At 68.8% G+C, this 13,717-nt stretch overlaps 3 protein-coding genes and 1 long non-coding RNA gene across 8 annotated transcripts; 3 read left to right on the top strand and 1 right to left on the bottom strand.

Annotated features, from left to right (window-relative positions):
* Window positions 1–112: 112 nt before the first annotated feature.
* Window positions 113–5,893, top strand: LOC102102178 (rho-related BTB domain-containing protein 2-like). 4 transcript variants are annotated; one of them, XM_005518088.3, is made up of 9 exons: window positions 113–375; window positions 622–725; window positions 2,051–2,236; window positions 2,605–3,410; window positions 3,801–3,919; window positions 4,177–4,327; window positions 4,536–4,624; window positions 4,725–4,830; window positions 4,910–5,893. In XM_005518088.3, the coding sequence occupies exons 1-9, from the start codon at window positions 184–186 to the stop codon at window positions 5,077–5,079; spliced, it is 1,923 nt and encodes a 640-aa protein (XP_005518145.2). In that variant the 5' UTR covers window positions 113–183; the 3' UTR covers window positions 5,080–5,893. The 4 variants fall into 4 exon arrangements, 3 of the variants coding, with proteins under 3 accessions (XP_005518145.2, XP_014115007.2, XP_087913136.1); XM_014259532.2 differs by having other exon boundaries at window positions 4,512–4,624; XM_088057010.1 differs by lacking the exon at window positions 113–375 and having other exon boundaries at window positions 628–725; window positions 2,022–2,236; window positions 4,512–4,624.
* A 51-nt stretch (window positions 5,894–5,944) lies between these two features.
* LOC148184069 (uncharacterized) lies at window positions 5,945–6,530 on the top strand. Its single transcript, XR_015772774.1, has 2 exons — window positions 5,945–6,138; window positions 6,277–6,530. It is a non-coding gene; the product is annotated as an uncharacterized LOC148184069 (long non-coding RNA).
* A 102-nt stretch (window positions 6,531–6,632) lies between these two features.
* On the bottom strand, window positions 6,633–11,182 carry WDR54 (WD repeat domain 54). Of its 2 annotated transcripts, XM_014260296.2 has the most exons (10): window positions 11,144–11,182; window positions 10,450–10,657; window positions 9,709–9,771; window positions 9,560–9,626; window positions 9,064–9,120; window positions 8,864–8,991; window positions 8,013–8,113; window positions 7,778–7,940; window positions 7,596–7,670; window positions 6,633–7,478 (listed from the first exon to the last, which is right to left on the bottom strand). In XM_014260296.2, exons 1-10 carry the CDS (start codon window positions 11,161–11,163, stop codon window positions 7,347–7,349), a joined length of 1,014 nt encoding a protein of 337 aa, XP_014115771.2. In that variant the 5' UTR covers window positions 11,164–11,182; the 3' UTR covers window positions 6,633–7,346. The 2 variants fall into 2 exon arrangements, with proteins under 2 accessions (XP_014115771.2, XP_087912716.1); XM_088056590.1 differs by having other exon boundaries at window positions 8,864–9,120.
* Window positions 11,162–13,369, top strand: C6H2orf81 (chromosome 6 C2orf81 homolog). Its single transcript, XM_088056388.1, has 5 exons — window positions 11,162–11,263; window positions 11,813–12,055; window positions 12,139–12,357; window positions 12,446–12,550; window positions 12,653–13,369. Exons 1-5 carry the CDS (start codon window positions 11,162–11,164, stop codon window positions 13,367–13,369), a joined length of 1,386 nt encoding a protein of 461 aa, XP_087912514.1.
* Window positions 13,370–13,717: the final 348 nt, after the last annotated feature.

The following is a 13,717-nucleotide window of genomic DNA, read 5'->3' as shown; positions in this document are numbered from 1 at the left end:
GCGGTGCCGCGCGGGATTGGCGGGGCGGGGCGAGGCGGGGCGGGGCGTGCCGCGGAGGCGCGCGCTGATTGGCTGCAGGGCGGGGTGGGGCGGGGCGGGCGGGGCGGGGGTCGGTAACGGGCCGGGTCCGGGCGGGGGGCGCTGAGCGGGGCCGCTCCGCTGCCCGGGGCCCCCCGCGCCCCCATGGACCCCGACGTGGACTACGAGCGCCCCAACGTCGAGACCATCAAGTGCGTCGTGGTGGGCGACAACGCGGTGGGCAAGACGCGGCTGATCTGCGCCCGCGCCTGCAACGCCACGCTGAGCCAGTACCGGCTGCTGGCCACACACGTGCCCACCGTGTGGGCCATCGACCAGTACCGCGTTTGCCAGGAGGTGAGGCCGGGGGACACCGCCAGGCACCGCCGGACACCGAGCGGGGGAGCAGCGGGAGGGGCGTTACCGGGGGACACCGGGTACCGGGCATCGCCGGGGTGGGGGGGGGGAACGATAGGGGGTACCGAGCACCGGGGGCCGCCCTGTACGGAGAGGGCCACGGAGAGGGTAGCGGGGGCACCCCGGGGTGGTACCGGTGGTTCCGGGCAGGGCGGTCGGTGATGGTGCCGGTGCCGGTACCGGCAGGTGCTGGAGCGCTCCCGGGATGTGGTGGACGAGGTCAGCGTCTCCCTGCGCCTCTGGGACACCTTCGGGGACCACCACAAGGACCGGCGTTTCGCCTATGGCAGGTGGGACCGCGACCCGCCACCGGAGAACCCACCCCCTCCCACAACTCCCCCGACCCCCGCCACCGGCACCCCCGAGACCCCCGCCCGCCACCCCGGCTCCTGTCACGGGCAGCCCAGCCCCCACCAGCAGCACCCCGACCGCGAGCCCTGCCCATCCCGGGATGCACAGAGCCAGAGGAGCCCCTTGGGCTCCTGCCAGCGCCCAGAGAGCAGCTCTGGCACCCCGAACCCTCGGGGAGGGGCTGGACTGCCCCCATCCCCCTCCGGAGACAGCTCTGGGGGCACCCTGACCCCAACACTGCACCCCCCAAACCCCTTCCCGAGCAGGGACCCGGCCGCTCCTCCGGAGCTGTGGGTGGGGGGCGGCTCCAGAGGGGCTCTTGTGGTACGAGAACCCTTCCCGGGGGCGCTGGAGGGGCCCCCCCAGACTTCCCGTGGCTCTCCGGTTGTAAACAGCCGGTCCCCGTGGCCGCCGGCACGTCCGGGCTCTTATCGCCGCCGCCCCACGCCAGCACCTCTAATCTCCCCGGGGCACGGCGGGGCCCGGGGGTGGGGAGCCCCCCGGGACTGGGGAGGCTGGGGGGGGCTGGGGTGGCGGGGTCCGCGTGGCTCCGGGGCTGGCCGGGGGCCCCCGGAGGGCCGGTGGTGGCTATCTTGGTCTGGGACACGGGCCCGGCTCCAGCGGCGCCTCCCGGTCACGTCCCGTCCCGGCGAGGACTAAAAACAACCCGGGCCCGGGGCCACGCGGCTGCTCCGGGGACTTGGGGGTACTGGCACCCCCGCCGTGTCCCCTGGCACCCCCGCCGTGTCCCCTGGCACCCCCCTTGTGTCCCCTGGCACCGCCCTTGTGTCCCCTGGCACCCCTGCCGTGTCCCCTGGCACCCCCTGAACCAGGGTCGGGGACAGCAGGGGACAGCAGGCGTGGTCTGTCCCTGGTGCTGGGGGCTGGCACCCACCCAGCCACCCCCCTGGGACCCCCCCATGGGTGCTCAGGGGCTGGGACCGCACGGTGCCGAGCCAAGCTGGGGCAGCCGTGACTTGGCTGAGGGTGGTGGCCCGAAGCCAGGTCCCGTCGGGTCCCTCCTGTCCCCTGTCCCTGCCTCTGTCATGGGGCTCCCGGAGGTCATGGCGTTCCCAGAGGGTCGTGTGGCTGCCGGGGATCTGTGGGATTCCCATGGCTGTGGTGCTCCCAGGGGGTGCTGAGGCTCCTGGGGGGTCCCAGGCAGGGGACAGTGTCCTGGGACTGAGCAGGGCGTGTTTGGGGACACCGAGTGACAGCGGGTGGCACCGGGGCAGCGCTGCCCTCCTCCTCCTCCTCCCCCCAGATCAGACGTGGTGGTGCTGTGCTTCTCTCTGGCAAACCCTAACTCGCTGAGGCACGTGAAGACCATGTGGTACCCCGAGATCAAGCACTTCTGTCCCCGCACCCCCATCGTGCTGGTGGGCTGCCAGCTGGACCTGCGCTACGCCGACCTGGACGCCGTCAACCGCGCGCGCCGGCCGCTGGCCAAGTGAGCCCCCAGAGTGTCACCCCCCAGCCCCACAGCGACAGGGACACCCCAGTGTGTCACCACCAGTCCCATTAAAATGGGGACCCCCAGTTTTGCCACCATCAGGTTGTCGCCTCGTGTCCCCCCTGACCCCGCAGTATGGGGTCCCCCTGTGGGTCAGGGTCTTCTGGCAGCACTTGTGGGGTAAAACCTCTGCCCTGTTCAGCACCCCTGGGCTTGGGCCTCCTCTCCAGGCTCCCCTGGCACCCCCACGATAAAGAGGGGCCACCCTCCCATCACCCCCTGGGCTGGGGATGAGACCTCCCAGCATCCTTGGAACGAGCCCTGGACACCCTCCTCATCCCCCCGCCCTGTCCATGCCCCTCCAGGCCCATCAAGCCCTCGGACATCCTGCCGCCGGAGCGGGGCCACGAGGTGGCCCAGGAGCTGGGGGTGCCGTACTACGAGACCAGCGTGGTGGCGCAGTTCGGGGTCAAGGATGTGTTTGACAACGCCATCCGCGCCGCGCTCGTGTCCCGCCGCCACCTGCAGTTCTGGAAGTCCCACCTGCGCAAGATGCAGCGCCCGCTGCTGCAGGCGCCTTTCCTGCCCCCCAAACCTCCCCCGCCCCTCATCCAGGTGCCCGACGCTCCCCCCGGCCTCGGGGGTGGCCCGGCCGCGCTGTTCCGAGCCCCGCTCTGCGCCGACGTCGTCTTCCAGCTGCAGGGCGGCCACCGCGTCTTCGCGCACCGCGTCTACCTGGCCACCGCCTGCTCCCGCTTCTACGACCTCTTCACGCTGGAGGGGCCGCCCGAGACCCTCAGCGAAGGGGACGGGGGGACCCGTGACTTGTCATCGTGGGGCCGCGGCTTCCTGAGCCTGCGCTGGGAGCTGGTGGCTGACCCGGTGGCGGGGCGGGAGCGGCGGATGGCGGCGGTGGCCATGGACGGCGGCGTGCGGCCGGGGCCGCTCCGCGCCGTGCTGGAATATTTGTACACGGGGAAGCTGGAGCGGCCCCACGGTGACCTGCGGCAGGTGGGAGCCGTGGCCGAGCTGCTGGAGGTGTTCGACCTGCGCATGATGGTGGCCAACGAGCTCAACCAGGAGAGCTTCATGAACCAGGAGATCACCAAGGCCTTCCACGTGCGCCGCGCCAACCGCGTCAAGGAGTGCCTGGCCAAGGGAGTCTTCGCAGGTAGAGGGGGTGGGGATGGGGGGCTGTGGGGACAGGAGGGTCACCGCTGTCCCCTCCAGATTGTGTCCCCTTGTCCTCGTGCCAGTGTGGGCTATGGTCACCCTGAGCCACTCCCACCACTGAGGTTTTTTGGGGTCCTGGAGCCCCTGTGCCACCGTGGAGGTGCTGCTGGGGCCCAGTGGCAGTTCTGGGCTGTGGTGGCCGAGGGCTGCTTGTCCCCAAGGTGTGGCTGTCCCCATGGAAGGGCCGTCCAAGGGATTCTCGTCCCCATGACAGTGGCGGTCCCTGCTCTGCTCTGCGGTGTCCCAGGGGTGGCTGGCCCAGGGCTGAGGGGGACAAGGGATGTCTGAGGGGTGGCTGTCCCCTCCCTGAGCTGTCCCCTGTCCCCAGACGTGGTGTTCCGCGTGGATGACGGGGCGGTGCCGGCGCACAAACCGCTGCTCATCGCCGGCTGCGACTGGATGAGGGCCATGTTCCGGGGGGGATTCCGCGAGAGCTACGCCGACGAGGTGGGGGCCAGGAGGGGACCTGTGGCTCTGTGGGGCAGGGTGGGCATCGTTGGTTGGGCTCGGGGGCCTGCTCGGACCCCCTGGACACGCATTTCCTACTTCCCTCTTGCAAGGAGAAAGCGGGGAGCTGTGCTGGGAGGGTGGTGCTGGGTTGTGGGGTTGTTGCAGGGCTGGAGGTGCTGGAGGGTCCCCAATTCCCCCGTTCCCCTTTGGGGGATGGCTCTGAGCTCCCCCCAAACCCCTCCTGGATCCCACAGGTGTCCCTGCCCGGCACCAACTGCGCCTGCCTCCGCGCCGTCCTCGACTTCCTCTACACGGGGGTGTTCACCCCCACGCCCGAGCTGGACGCCATGGAGCTGCTGATCCTCACGGACCGGCTGTGCCTGCCGCGGCTGCAGGCGCTCACCGGTGAGACCCCCGCGCGCCCCCCCTGACGTCAGCCGCCAATACCCTGCTGCCGCTGCCGCGGGGACCCATCGATCGTCCCCGTGTGTCATTCCCTGTCCTTGTGTAAGCGCTGGGGAGGGGGGGCCCGGCTGGCCCCGTGGAAGGGGGGGGCACGTTCCCGGTGTGAGACCCCCCCCGTCCCCAGCCCCCCATTTCCCCCCTCTGCCAGAGCAATACGCCGTGGACGAGCTGCTGCGAGCCTTCGTGCAGCGCGTGGAGATCGACGAGCAGGTCATCATCTACCTGGAGATGACGCAGGTATGGGGGGGGGGGGGGGGCTGCAGGGGACCCAGACCCCCCCCGGGGGGGAGCACAGACTCTGGGGTGGTGGGGTGGCCCCCCCAAAACCTCCCCCCAGTTCCACAACGCCCGGCAGCTGGCCGCCTGGTGCCTGCACTACATCTGCACCAACTACAACCGCGTGTGCCGCCGCTTCCCCCGCGAGATGAAGTTCATGTCCCCAGGTACAGGGGGGTGGCCGCGGGGCGGGGGGCGCGGGGAGGGGGTCCCCGCCCTGCCATGAGCCCCGGGGTGTCCCCGCAGAGAACCAGGCGCACTTCGAGCGGCACCGCTGGCCCCCGGTGTGGTACCTGAAGGAGGAGGATCTGTACCTGCGCTCCAAGAAGGAGCGGGAGCGCGAGGAGCAGCTGCAGCGCAAGCAGCACCCCCGCAACAAGTGGTGCTTCTGGCGGCCCTCGCCCCCCGTGTCCTGAGCGGGGGGCTCGGGGAAGGGACCCCCGAGTGGGGCTGGGGGGGCTCGGGAGGGCTGGGAGCCCCTGAGCTGAGCAGGGGGTTCGGCCCCGGGGTCCCCACGAGGGGCTGGGGGTCACTGTGGTGAGTGGGGGGGCTCGGGGCTGGGGGGCTCGGCTGGGCTGGGGGGTCCCTGTGTGGAGTGAGGGGGCCTGGGGCTGTTCTAAAGGGCTGGGGGGCTCAGCTGGGCTGAAGGTCCCTGTGTGGAGTGGGGGGCTTGGGCCCAGGGCTCCTGTGCAGGGCTCAGGCTCAGGACCCCCACCCTCAGCTCCAGGGATCCCACACTGGACAGAGGGGCTGGACCCTGGGACCCCCACCCTGGCTGGGGGGGCTGTGCCCAGGGGTCCCCCCCATGCTGAGCCGGGGAGCTCAGCCCCAGGACCCCCACCCTGGGCTGTGGCTCTCAGACCTAGGACCGCCCCCCCCTCACCACTGAGCCAAGGGCTTGGCCGGGGTGGGGGTCCCCCAAGGGCTTGTTTACCCCCCCACCCCGGCTGTTTACAGGCTCTGCTGGGTCGCAGCCCCCCGGCCCCACCGTGCCTTTCCCCGGGGGGGGGGGGGGGGGCCGTGCTGAGCCCCCTCCCCCCGGCAGGGCCCCCCCGCCCCGGCCAACGCTGGTGCTACCTCTGACCGAGCAGTATTTGGGGCTGGGGCTGCGCAGGGAGCGGGGGCTCTGCCGCTCCCCCTCTCTTTTCTGGGGGGTCCCCACCCCCGTAAGGGCTCTCTGGTGCTGTATTTTCTCCCCCCGTGGGGTGGGGGGGGAGCCAAGCTGTGAGCAGGGCGGGCTGGGGGGGGGACGGGGTGGGCGTGGGGAGGGGGTCCCTGGGTGCTTGTGTGGCTACGAGAGCCCCCGGCTCATCTCCGTGCCTTGGACGGGCCCCCCGGCCCCGGGCTGTGTCCTGGGGGGGATCATTGTCCTTGTCCCTGTCCCGGGGGGGGGATCATTGTCCCTGTCCCGGGTTGGGATCATTGTCCCTGTCCCTGTCCCGGGGGGGGGATCATTGTCCCTGTCCCTGTCCCGGGTTGGGATCATTGTCCCTGTCCCTGTCCCGGGGGGGGGATCATTGTCCCTGTCCCGGGTTGGGATCATTGTCCCTGTCCCTGTCCCGGGTTGGGATCATTGTCCCTGTCCCGGGGGGGGTTCATTGTCCCTGTCGCAGGTTGGGATCATTGTCCCTGTCCCGGGGGGGGATCATTGTCCCTGTCGCAGGTTGGGATCATTGTCCCTGTCCATGGGCTGTGTCCCCACCCCGGAGTAAAGGGGGGTGGGCACTGTCCCGACCCCCGGGCTGAACTGCACAACCGTTTTTACACTTTTTTACCCCAGGAGCACAGCGGCCCCACCCCCGGCCTCGGGGCTCCCCCCACCTCAGCAGCGGCTGTTTTAACCTTTAATAAAGCTTTTTGTAACGGAGCCTGACTCTGCTGTGCCCTCCCCCCCAGGAAGGAGTGAAATGAGGGGGGGATTCACTGGGGTGGGTTTATTGGGGGGGTACAGAGCACAGGGGGAGTGGGGACCTGACCCACGCGCTGGGGGGAACACGAGTGGTACATGAAGCGAGGGGGGTCATTTTTGGATCCCCCATTCCCTTCTCCCGGCCTCGCAGGGCCCTGGGAGCAGGGCCTGGGGTCACCTCGGCTCCCACGGGGGGGTCAGGGGGGCTGGAGGGGTCCTGGGGATGTCCCCGGGGTCCTGCTGCAGCTGCTGCTGCTGTTTCCAGCCCCGGAGCACAGCTGGGGCCTCCAACATCTGGCCAGTGGCCATGGGACTGCAGCATCCCACGGGGATTTGGGGTGCTGTGGGGGGTTGGGATGCAGGATCCCCCCAGGTTCCCCGTGTTCCCCTGGCCTCTCTCCCCGCTTTTCTCCCTCCCCGGTAGCCGTGGCCGGCGGGCGCTGCACCCTGGGACGCTGGGCTGGGCTCGGGGCTCTCCCGGCCGGAGCAGCAGGTAGCACAGGTTTCCCGGGATCCTCCCGTCTCATCCGGGTCTGTTCCCAGCCACGGCACCCTCCGGGAAGGGTGGGAATCCACGGGAGGATCCCGGGGAGCAGCTCCCAGCCCTCGGGAGGGCTTTGGGCGGGGCGGGGAGGATCCTGGCTGGGCTCCCCCCACACATCCCCACGGAGCTGCAGAGGGGTCTGTGCTCACCCCTCAGCCACGGCCGCGCTGCCGGAGCGTCCCGGCGCTCCCGACGATCCCGGTGTTCCCGACATTCCCGGTGTTCCCGGCTCAGGCCGGGCCGTAGCAGAGGATCTCGCTCAGGTCGTAGCCGGTGACAGCGAAGGTGTCCCCGGCGGGGTCACAGAACCGGGCGCCACAAACCTGCGTGTCCGTCACGCACTCGGCGTGGCAGTGCTGGATCTGCGGCGGGAACGGATCCACAGGCAATCCCAACATTTCCACAGCAGCTCCATGGCCCAGATTCCAGGTCCCCATGGAGCTCCAAGCGCCACGTCCGTGCCCCAGGCCTGGACTCACCTCGATGTCATCGGTGTCCGGGTTCCTGCTGAGCTTCCAGACGTGGACAAAGGAATCCTCTGCACCCGACAGCAGCTGCGAGGGGAGCGGAGGGGACACCGCGGAGGTGGCGGTGCCATGGGACAGGATGGGACACTGGGGTGGCACTCCAGCTTGGGATGCCAGGTGTGACCCCCCCGTACCTTGCCGGTGAGCGGTGCCAGGTCGAGCGCGTAGATCCAGCGGGCGTGGGCGCTCACCTGGGCACGGATCCGCCCCGACCCCGCTTCCCACAGCCGGATCTGCCCGTTCCCGTAGCCCGCGGCCACCGTCCCGTTCCACAGCACCACCGAGGAGCAGCTGGAGCTGCACACACGGACACGTGTCACCACCCCTAGGGTGTCCCTCCCTCGTGTCCCACACCTCCCCGGGGCTCACCCAGATCCCGGGATCTTCCCGAGCAGGGTGAACTCCTCCCTGCTGCTCCAGAGGCAGAGGGTCCCGGAGTCATCGGCTGTCACCAGGTCCCCAGCCCCGTCCTGTGGGGAGAGACGGCTCAGGGACAGCGGGCCGTGTCCCCAGCTCTGGGGTGGCACCAGGACAAGCTGGAACAGCTCCTGAAGTGCTGGCGGATCCCGGCCGGAGCGGGGCTCAGTTGGAACTCGTCCGTATTTGCCCACGCTGCCACGCCGAGGGTGGATTTCCTCCTCCGTGAGGATTCCCGGCTCCTCCCGGCCCTGGGAATGTCCCAGAGCAGCCCTGGGAACTCCCGGAGCAAAGTCCAGGGGGGTGTGTGAGGTGAGGGGACGGGAGGCAGGGGGAGGTGACACAGCGGCTCCGTGTCCCCACGGTGACACAGGGCTCTGGGGGATGGATTCCTTGGGGATCCCAGAGCAAGGCAAGTTCAGTGACTCATCAGGGAAAGTGCTGAGCGGGAGGAAACAACGGCTGGTGAGTCTGCAGGGATCTGCCCTGTGAGCTTCCAGTGCCTAAAGAGGTTCCAGGAGAGATGGGAGGAACTTGGGACAAAGGATGGAGTGACAGGACACGGGGAATGGCTTCCCACTGGAAAAGGGGAGATTTGGGTGGGATTTTGGGAAGAAATCCTTCCCTGTGAGGGTGGGGAGGCCCTGGCACAGGCTGCCCAGAGAAGCTGCCTCTGGATCCCTGGAAGTGCCCAAAGCCAGGCTGGACAGGGCTTGGAGCACCCTGGGATGGTGGAAAATGTCCCTGTCCACGGCAGGGAGTGGGAGTGAGGAGATTTAGGGTCTCCCACCCTCCCCCCATACCGGGGCCTGGCCCTGCTCGGCCGCGATGTCGGTGATGGGATCCCGGTGCTGCTCCAGGACCTCGCTCAGCGTCACGTTGGTCCCTTTTGGGGGGATGTCAAACACCAGCACGGCCCCAAAGGACGTCCCTGTGGGGTCAGGGGGGTCAGCAGGGCCGGGCCAGCCCGGGACCACCACCCTCGCCACGGCCCCGGGCTCACCCACGCAGATGAAGCGGCCGCCGGCCGCGGCGATGCCTCGGGCGAACACGGAATGCGCTGGAAGGGAACGGGTTTGTGTCACTCACGGGCACGGACCCATCTCTGCGGCAGGAATTGGGGGTCACACCCCAATCCTGGCAGGGGTTTGGGCTTGTCACGAGATACTGAGGTGTTGGTGTCCAGGGAATGGAGCCGAGAAGGGGCTGGAGGAGCAGGAAAAGCTGAGGGAGCTGGGAAAGGGGCTCAGCCTGGAGAAAAGGAGGCTCAGGGGGCCCTTGTGGCTCTGCACAACTCCCTGCCAGGAGGGGAACAGGGACAGGATGACAGGGAACAGCCCCAAGCTGTGCCAGGAGAGGTTTAGTTGGATACTGTGAAAATTCCTTCCTGGAAAAGGCTGGAATTTCCACCCTGGCAGGGGTGGGGTCCCCATTTCTGGGAGGATTTCCCAGCCCTGCGGCGGGCTGGGCAGAGCTGGGGGGTCTCGGGGGGGATTCACCTGCCGGCTGCTCCGGGACGTCCAGCGCGTGCCAGAACACCATGGTGGAGCCGTCAGCCTCGTACATCTGCCAGGGAGGGACGGGCTGGGCCGGCCTGGGGGGGACAGGGGGACCCCCCAGGAGCCCCTCAATCCCCCCCAGGGCTCACCTGGACCCCGCGCTGGGACGTGAGCACCAGCAGCACCCGCGACGGGAGCTCGCACCACGCGGCCTGCGAGGGACGGAGAGGGAGAGCGCTGCAGCACCCCCAAAACCTCCCTCCAACCCCGCCTGCCGTGCTGCCTCTCCTGGAGCGTCCCCAAAACCCCGCCCTGGAGCCCCCCAAAGTCTCCTCCTGAAACAGGAGCTCACAAATCTCCTGGATCCCCCCAAACCCCTCCTCCCCTGTAACAGGAGCTCCCCAAACTCCCCTCCTGGAAGAGAAGCCCCCAAATCTCCTCCTGGAGCTCTCCAGACTCCTCTTCCTGAGACAGGAGTCCCCAAATCTCTTCCTGGAGCCCCCCAAACCCTTTTCCTGGAATAGAAGTCCCCAGATCTCCTCCTGGAGCACCCCCAAAACCCTTCCTGGAGCCCCCCAAATCTCCTCCTGGAGCACCCCCAAATCTCCTCCTGGAACAGGAGTCCCCAGATCTCTTCCTGGAGCCCCCCAAATCTCCTCCTGCAACAGGAACCCCCGACCCCCCGTCCTGGGGACAGACCCCCGCCCCAGGTGTGTTTGATGTTCCCACAGGTGGGTCCTTGCTGGCCTCAGAGACCGCCGCCCGGAGCTCCCCAGACCCTTCAGGGGGCTCATTTTCCCTCCCCACACTCCGGCACTGGGGTCCCCTGCCCCATTTCGGTGCCAGGTCCGTGTCCCACCCCACAGATGGAAGATTTCCCCGTCGCTCACCTGTGTGAGCAGCGGGGTGCTGAGGGCAGAGCCCCCTCCCCGGGCCTGCAGCTGCCGGGGGGGCCCCTCGCTGCCCAGCAGGCTGAGGGTGGTGCCGTGCACGGCTCCGAGGGCCGGGGGCCGGCCCGGGGGGCACAGCACGGCCAGGTTGTTGTACAGGGCCGAGCTGCTGCTCCGCAGGGCCAGGCTCCGCTCCCGGCGGTACGGCCTGAGGGGGGACACGGCCAACCGGGGGCTGCGGTGGGTCCGGAGGGCGAGCGGGGGCAGATCCGGGGGGTTGGGGAGGATTCTGAGGGGGCCGGGAGCAGCTCCAAGGGGGGAACATCCACCCCTCTCCCCTCCCCGGGGCCCTCACACCCCCCGGCCCACGGCTCTCTACCAGGGACCCCACCCCAGCCCCACCTCCCTGTGCCCTCCCCGACCCCTTCCCGAGCCCCCCGCCCTGCCCGGCCCCCCTTCCCCCTCAGTTCCCCCTCAGTTTCCCCTCAATTTCCCCCTCAGTTTCCCCTCAGTTTCCCTCTCAGTTTCCCCTCAATTTCCCCTCAATTTCCCCCTCAATTTCCCCCTCAGTTTCCCCTCAATTTCCCCCTCAGTTCCCCCTCAGTTTCCTTCTCAGTTTCCCCTCAATTTCCCCCTCAATTTCCCCCTCAGTTTCCCCCTCAGTTTCCCCCTCAATTTCCCCCTCCCCGCTCACCCGACGCTCGTCGCCGCCATGGAGACGCGTCGCGGCGTGATGACGTCATCCGGGGCGGCGCGCGGTGATTACGTCACGTTGCCGTGGAGCTGGGGACGCCGAAGAGCCGGGATGGCCGAGGTGGGACTGGGAGAACTGGGAGGGACTGGGAGGACTGGGAGGCGGCAAAGCGGGGCACAGGGGAGGAGCTGGGGGATGTGGGGAGCTGAGATATACTGGGGTATACTGGGGTATACTGGGGTAAGATGGGACGGCCATTCTGGGGCGGGTTGGGATGTACTGGGCTATACTGGGATGTACTGGGATGAGCTGGGGGCCATGCTGGGGTGGGATGTGATATACTGGGATGTACTGGGATGAGCTGGGGACCATCCTGGGGTGGGCTGGGATGTACTGGGATGAGCTGGGGACCATGCTGGGGTGGGCTGGGATGTACTGGGATGTACTGGGAAGAGCCGGGGGAACATGCTGGGGTGAGCTGGGATATAATGGGATATACTGGGATATACTGGGATATACTGGGATGAGCTGGAGGGCCATCCCAGTACATCCCAGTATATCCCAGCCCGCGCTGGGCTGCGTGGGGGTGTACTGGTCTATACTGGGGCGCACTGGGCTGGGTCCCGCCCGGACAGCGGGAGCTGTGTTGGAGTCTCTGTCCCGGCTCAGAAACGAAAACCCCGCGGCTCCGGCGCCAAATCGAAACTGGAAAAGTCACGAACGCCCGTCCGAGGCACACCCCGGCAGCCCAAAAAGGCGTCCCCCAAAACCTCCCACCGGACCCTGACCCAATCCAGCCCGTCCCCGGATGAGGAGCTCCTGCCAGAGGAACCCTTGGACGTCGGGTCCATCCTGGACGAGCTCCTGGAGCGGGTGCTGACCGAGCACGTCCTGGCGGCGGCGGCGCGGCAGGTGAGACACCCCCAGCCCCACGATTTGGGGGGGTTTTGGGAGGTCTGGCAGTGTCGGGAGGGCTCTCAGCGCTGTCCCTACAGCGGGTGCCCTTCACGGTGTCGCGGGCTCGGGATGCCATCCTCTTTGTCGCTGAGTGGCGCTTCCCGATGCGGGATGACGGGGACCCGGAGCCCGGGGGGGACCCGGACCCCGAACGAGACGGAGTCTGGAGAGAGGACGAGGAGCCTCAAAGCTGCCGCTGGGACTCCGGGACATCGGGTGCTGTCCTCGTCGAGGACGCCTCTCTGCCCTCGGAAGAGGTGAGACGTTCTCCGGCCCCCCGGAACCCTCCCGGGCCGTGGGACTCGCGTGTCACCCACGCCGGGTCCCCTCTGTCCCCCGGGCCAGGTCCCGTCCCGCGATCTCCCCGTCTCAGACGAGGCCGCAGGTCCGCTCGTGTGTCCCGCCGAGGTCCCCGAGGCTGTTCCCGTCCCGGCTGTGCCCCCGGAGCAGGTGAGACGTGCCCCGATCACCCCTCGGGCTGATCCCCAGCGGCTCCGGGGACACCCCGACACCCACACCGGGTCCCTTTTGTCCCCCCAACCGCTGTGCCAGGTCCCCTCCGCAGCAGCCGCAGCTCCTCCCGAGCACATTCCCGGCGATCTCACCGTGGTGCCCGTGCCAGGACCACCCCTCCCGGAGCCACCCATCGCTCCCCGGCGCCCCGGGAGGGGCCGCAGACCCTCCCGATCCTCCCGACCCTCCCGGTCCCGGCCGGCCCCGCTAGACGCGCCCCGACCCCCGGCTCCGCTCCCGGAACCCCCGACGGAGGCACCGCAGGAGTCCCGAGAGGCCACAACGGAGCTGGGCGACCAAGAGCCACCATCTGCAGGCTCCTCCAGCTCCAGCCTGGCATCGCTGCGGCCCCGCAGAGCCTCCCGCGGCCCCTGCGTGCCCAGGCTGGGTGTGCGCCGCGGGGCCGCTCGCTGGGTGTTCCCCGAGGTCAGGGTGGTGGACGTGAGCACCGAGCCCGAGCGGGTGCGGTCGGGAGCCTCACGGTCCCGGTTAGCCCCGCCGGGCTCCCCGCAGGCGCTCCCGGGAGCCGGGAGAGCCGCCAAGGCCGAGGCTCAGCTGTGTGACCCCTGGCTGGCCTCGGCTCGCTTGGCTCCCGGTGTCACCGTGCGCTGGGGCGGCAGCGAGCGCCGCGGACCGACCCCGGTGGGACACGGGGACGGCGAGCAGGAGGAGGACGAGGCGGTGAGGAGGGCGGAGAAGGATCTAAAACCCATCCTGCCCTACCCGGAGTGCCGGATCTCAGAATACGGCGAGTGACCGGAGCCGGGGGTGAAGCCCCGGTCTTTGGGGGTCCCCCGTGTCCCACCGGCACCGGGCACGCCGCCCCCGGAGCTCCGAGCCTTTTGCCAGCGCTGCAAAGGGTTTACTTACTTACAGAAATAAATAAAAAAGCAATAAAATGAGTTTCCCTCACTCCGGTCCCACCGGAGCCGCCCTGGGGTGGCAGCGGGGACACCGATGTGACACACGGAGCTTTACACGTCCCCCGGTCACTCCCGGGGTTGTATTTATAGAGACCTCATTAATATATGAGTAGCGGGCGTGGCTTCCAGCTCATTAGCATAAAATGTGACAGCACGGGTGACTCAATCTTCTCAAGTGTGG

Source organism: Pseudopodoces humilis, chromosome 6, assembly GCF_049639895.1.
Source record: "Pseudopodoces humilis isolate 2021_Gansu_Grassland_sample_001 chromosome 6, ASM4963989v1, whole genome shotgun sequence".
Taxonomy (NCBI): domain Eukaryota; kingdom Metazoa; phylum Chordata; class Aves; order Passeriformes; family Paridae; genus Pseudopodoces; species Pseudopodoces humilis.
Note: the sequence above shows the minus strand (reverse complement) of the source record. Positions and strands in the feature narration are given on the sequence as shown.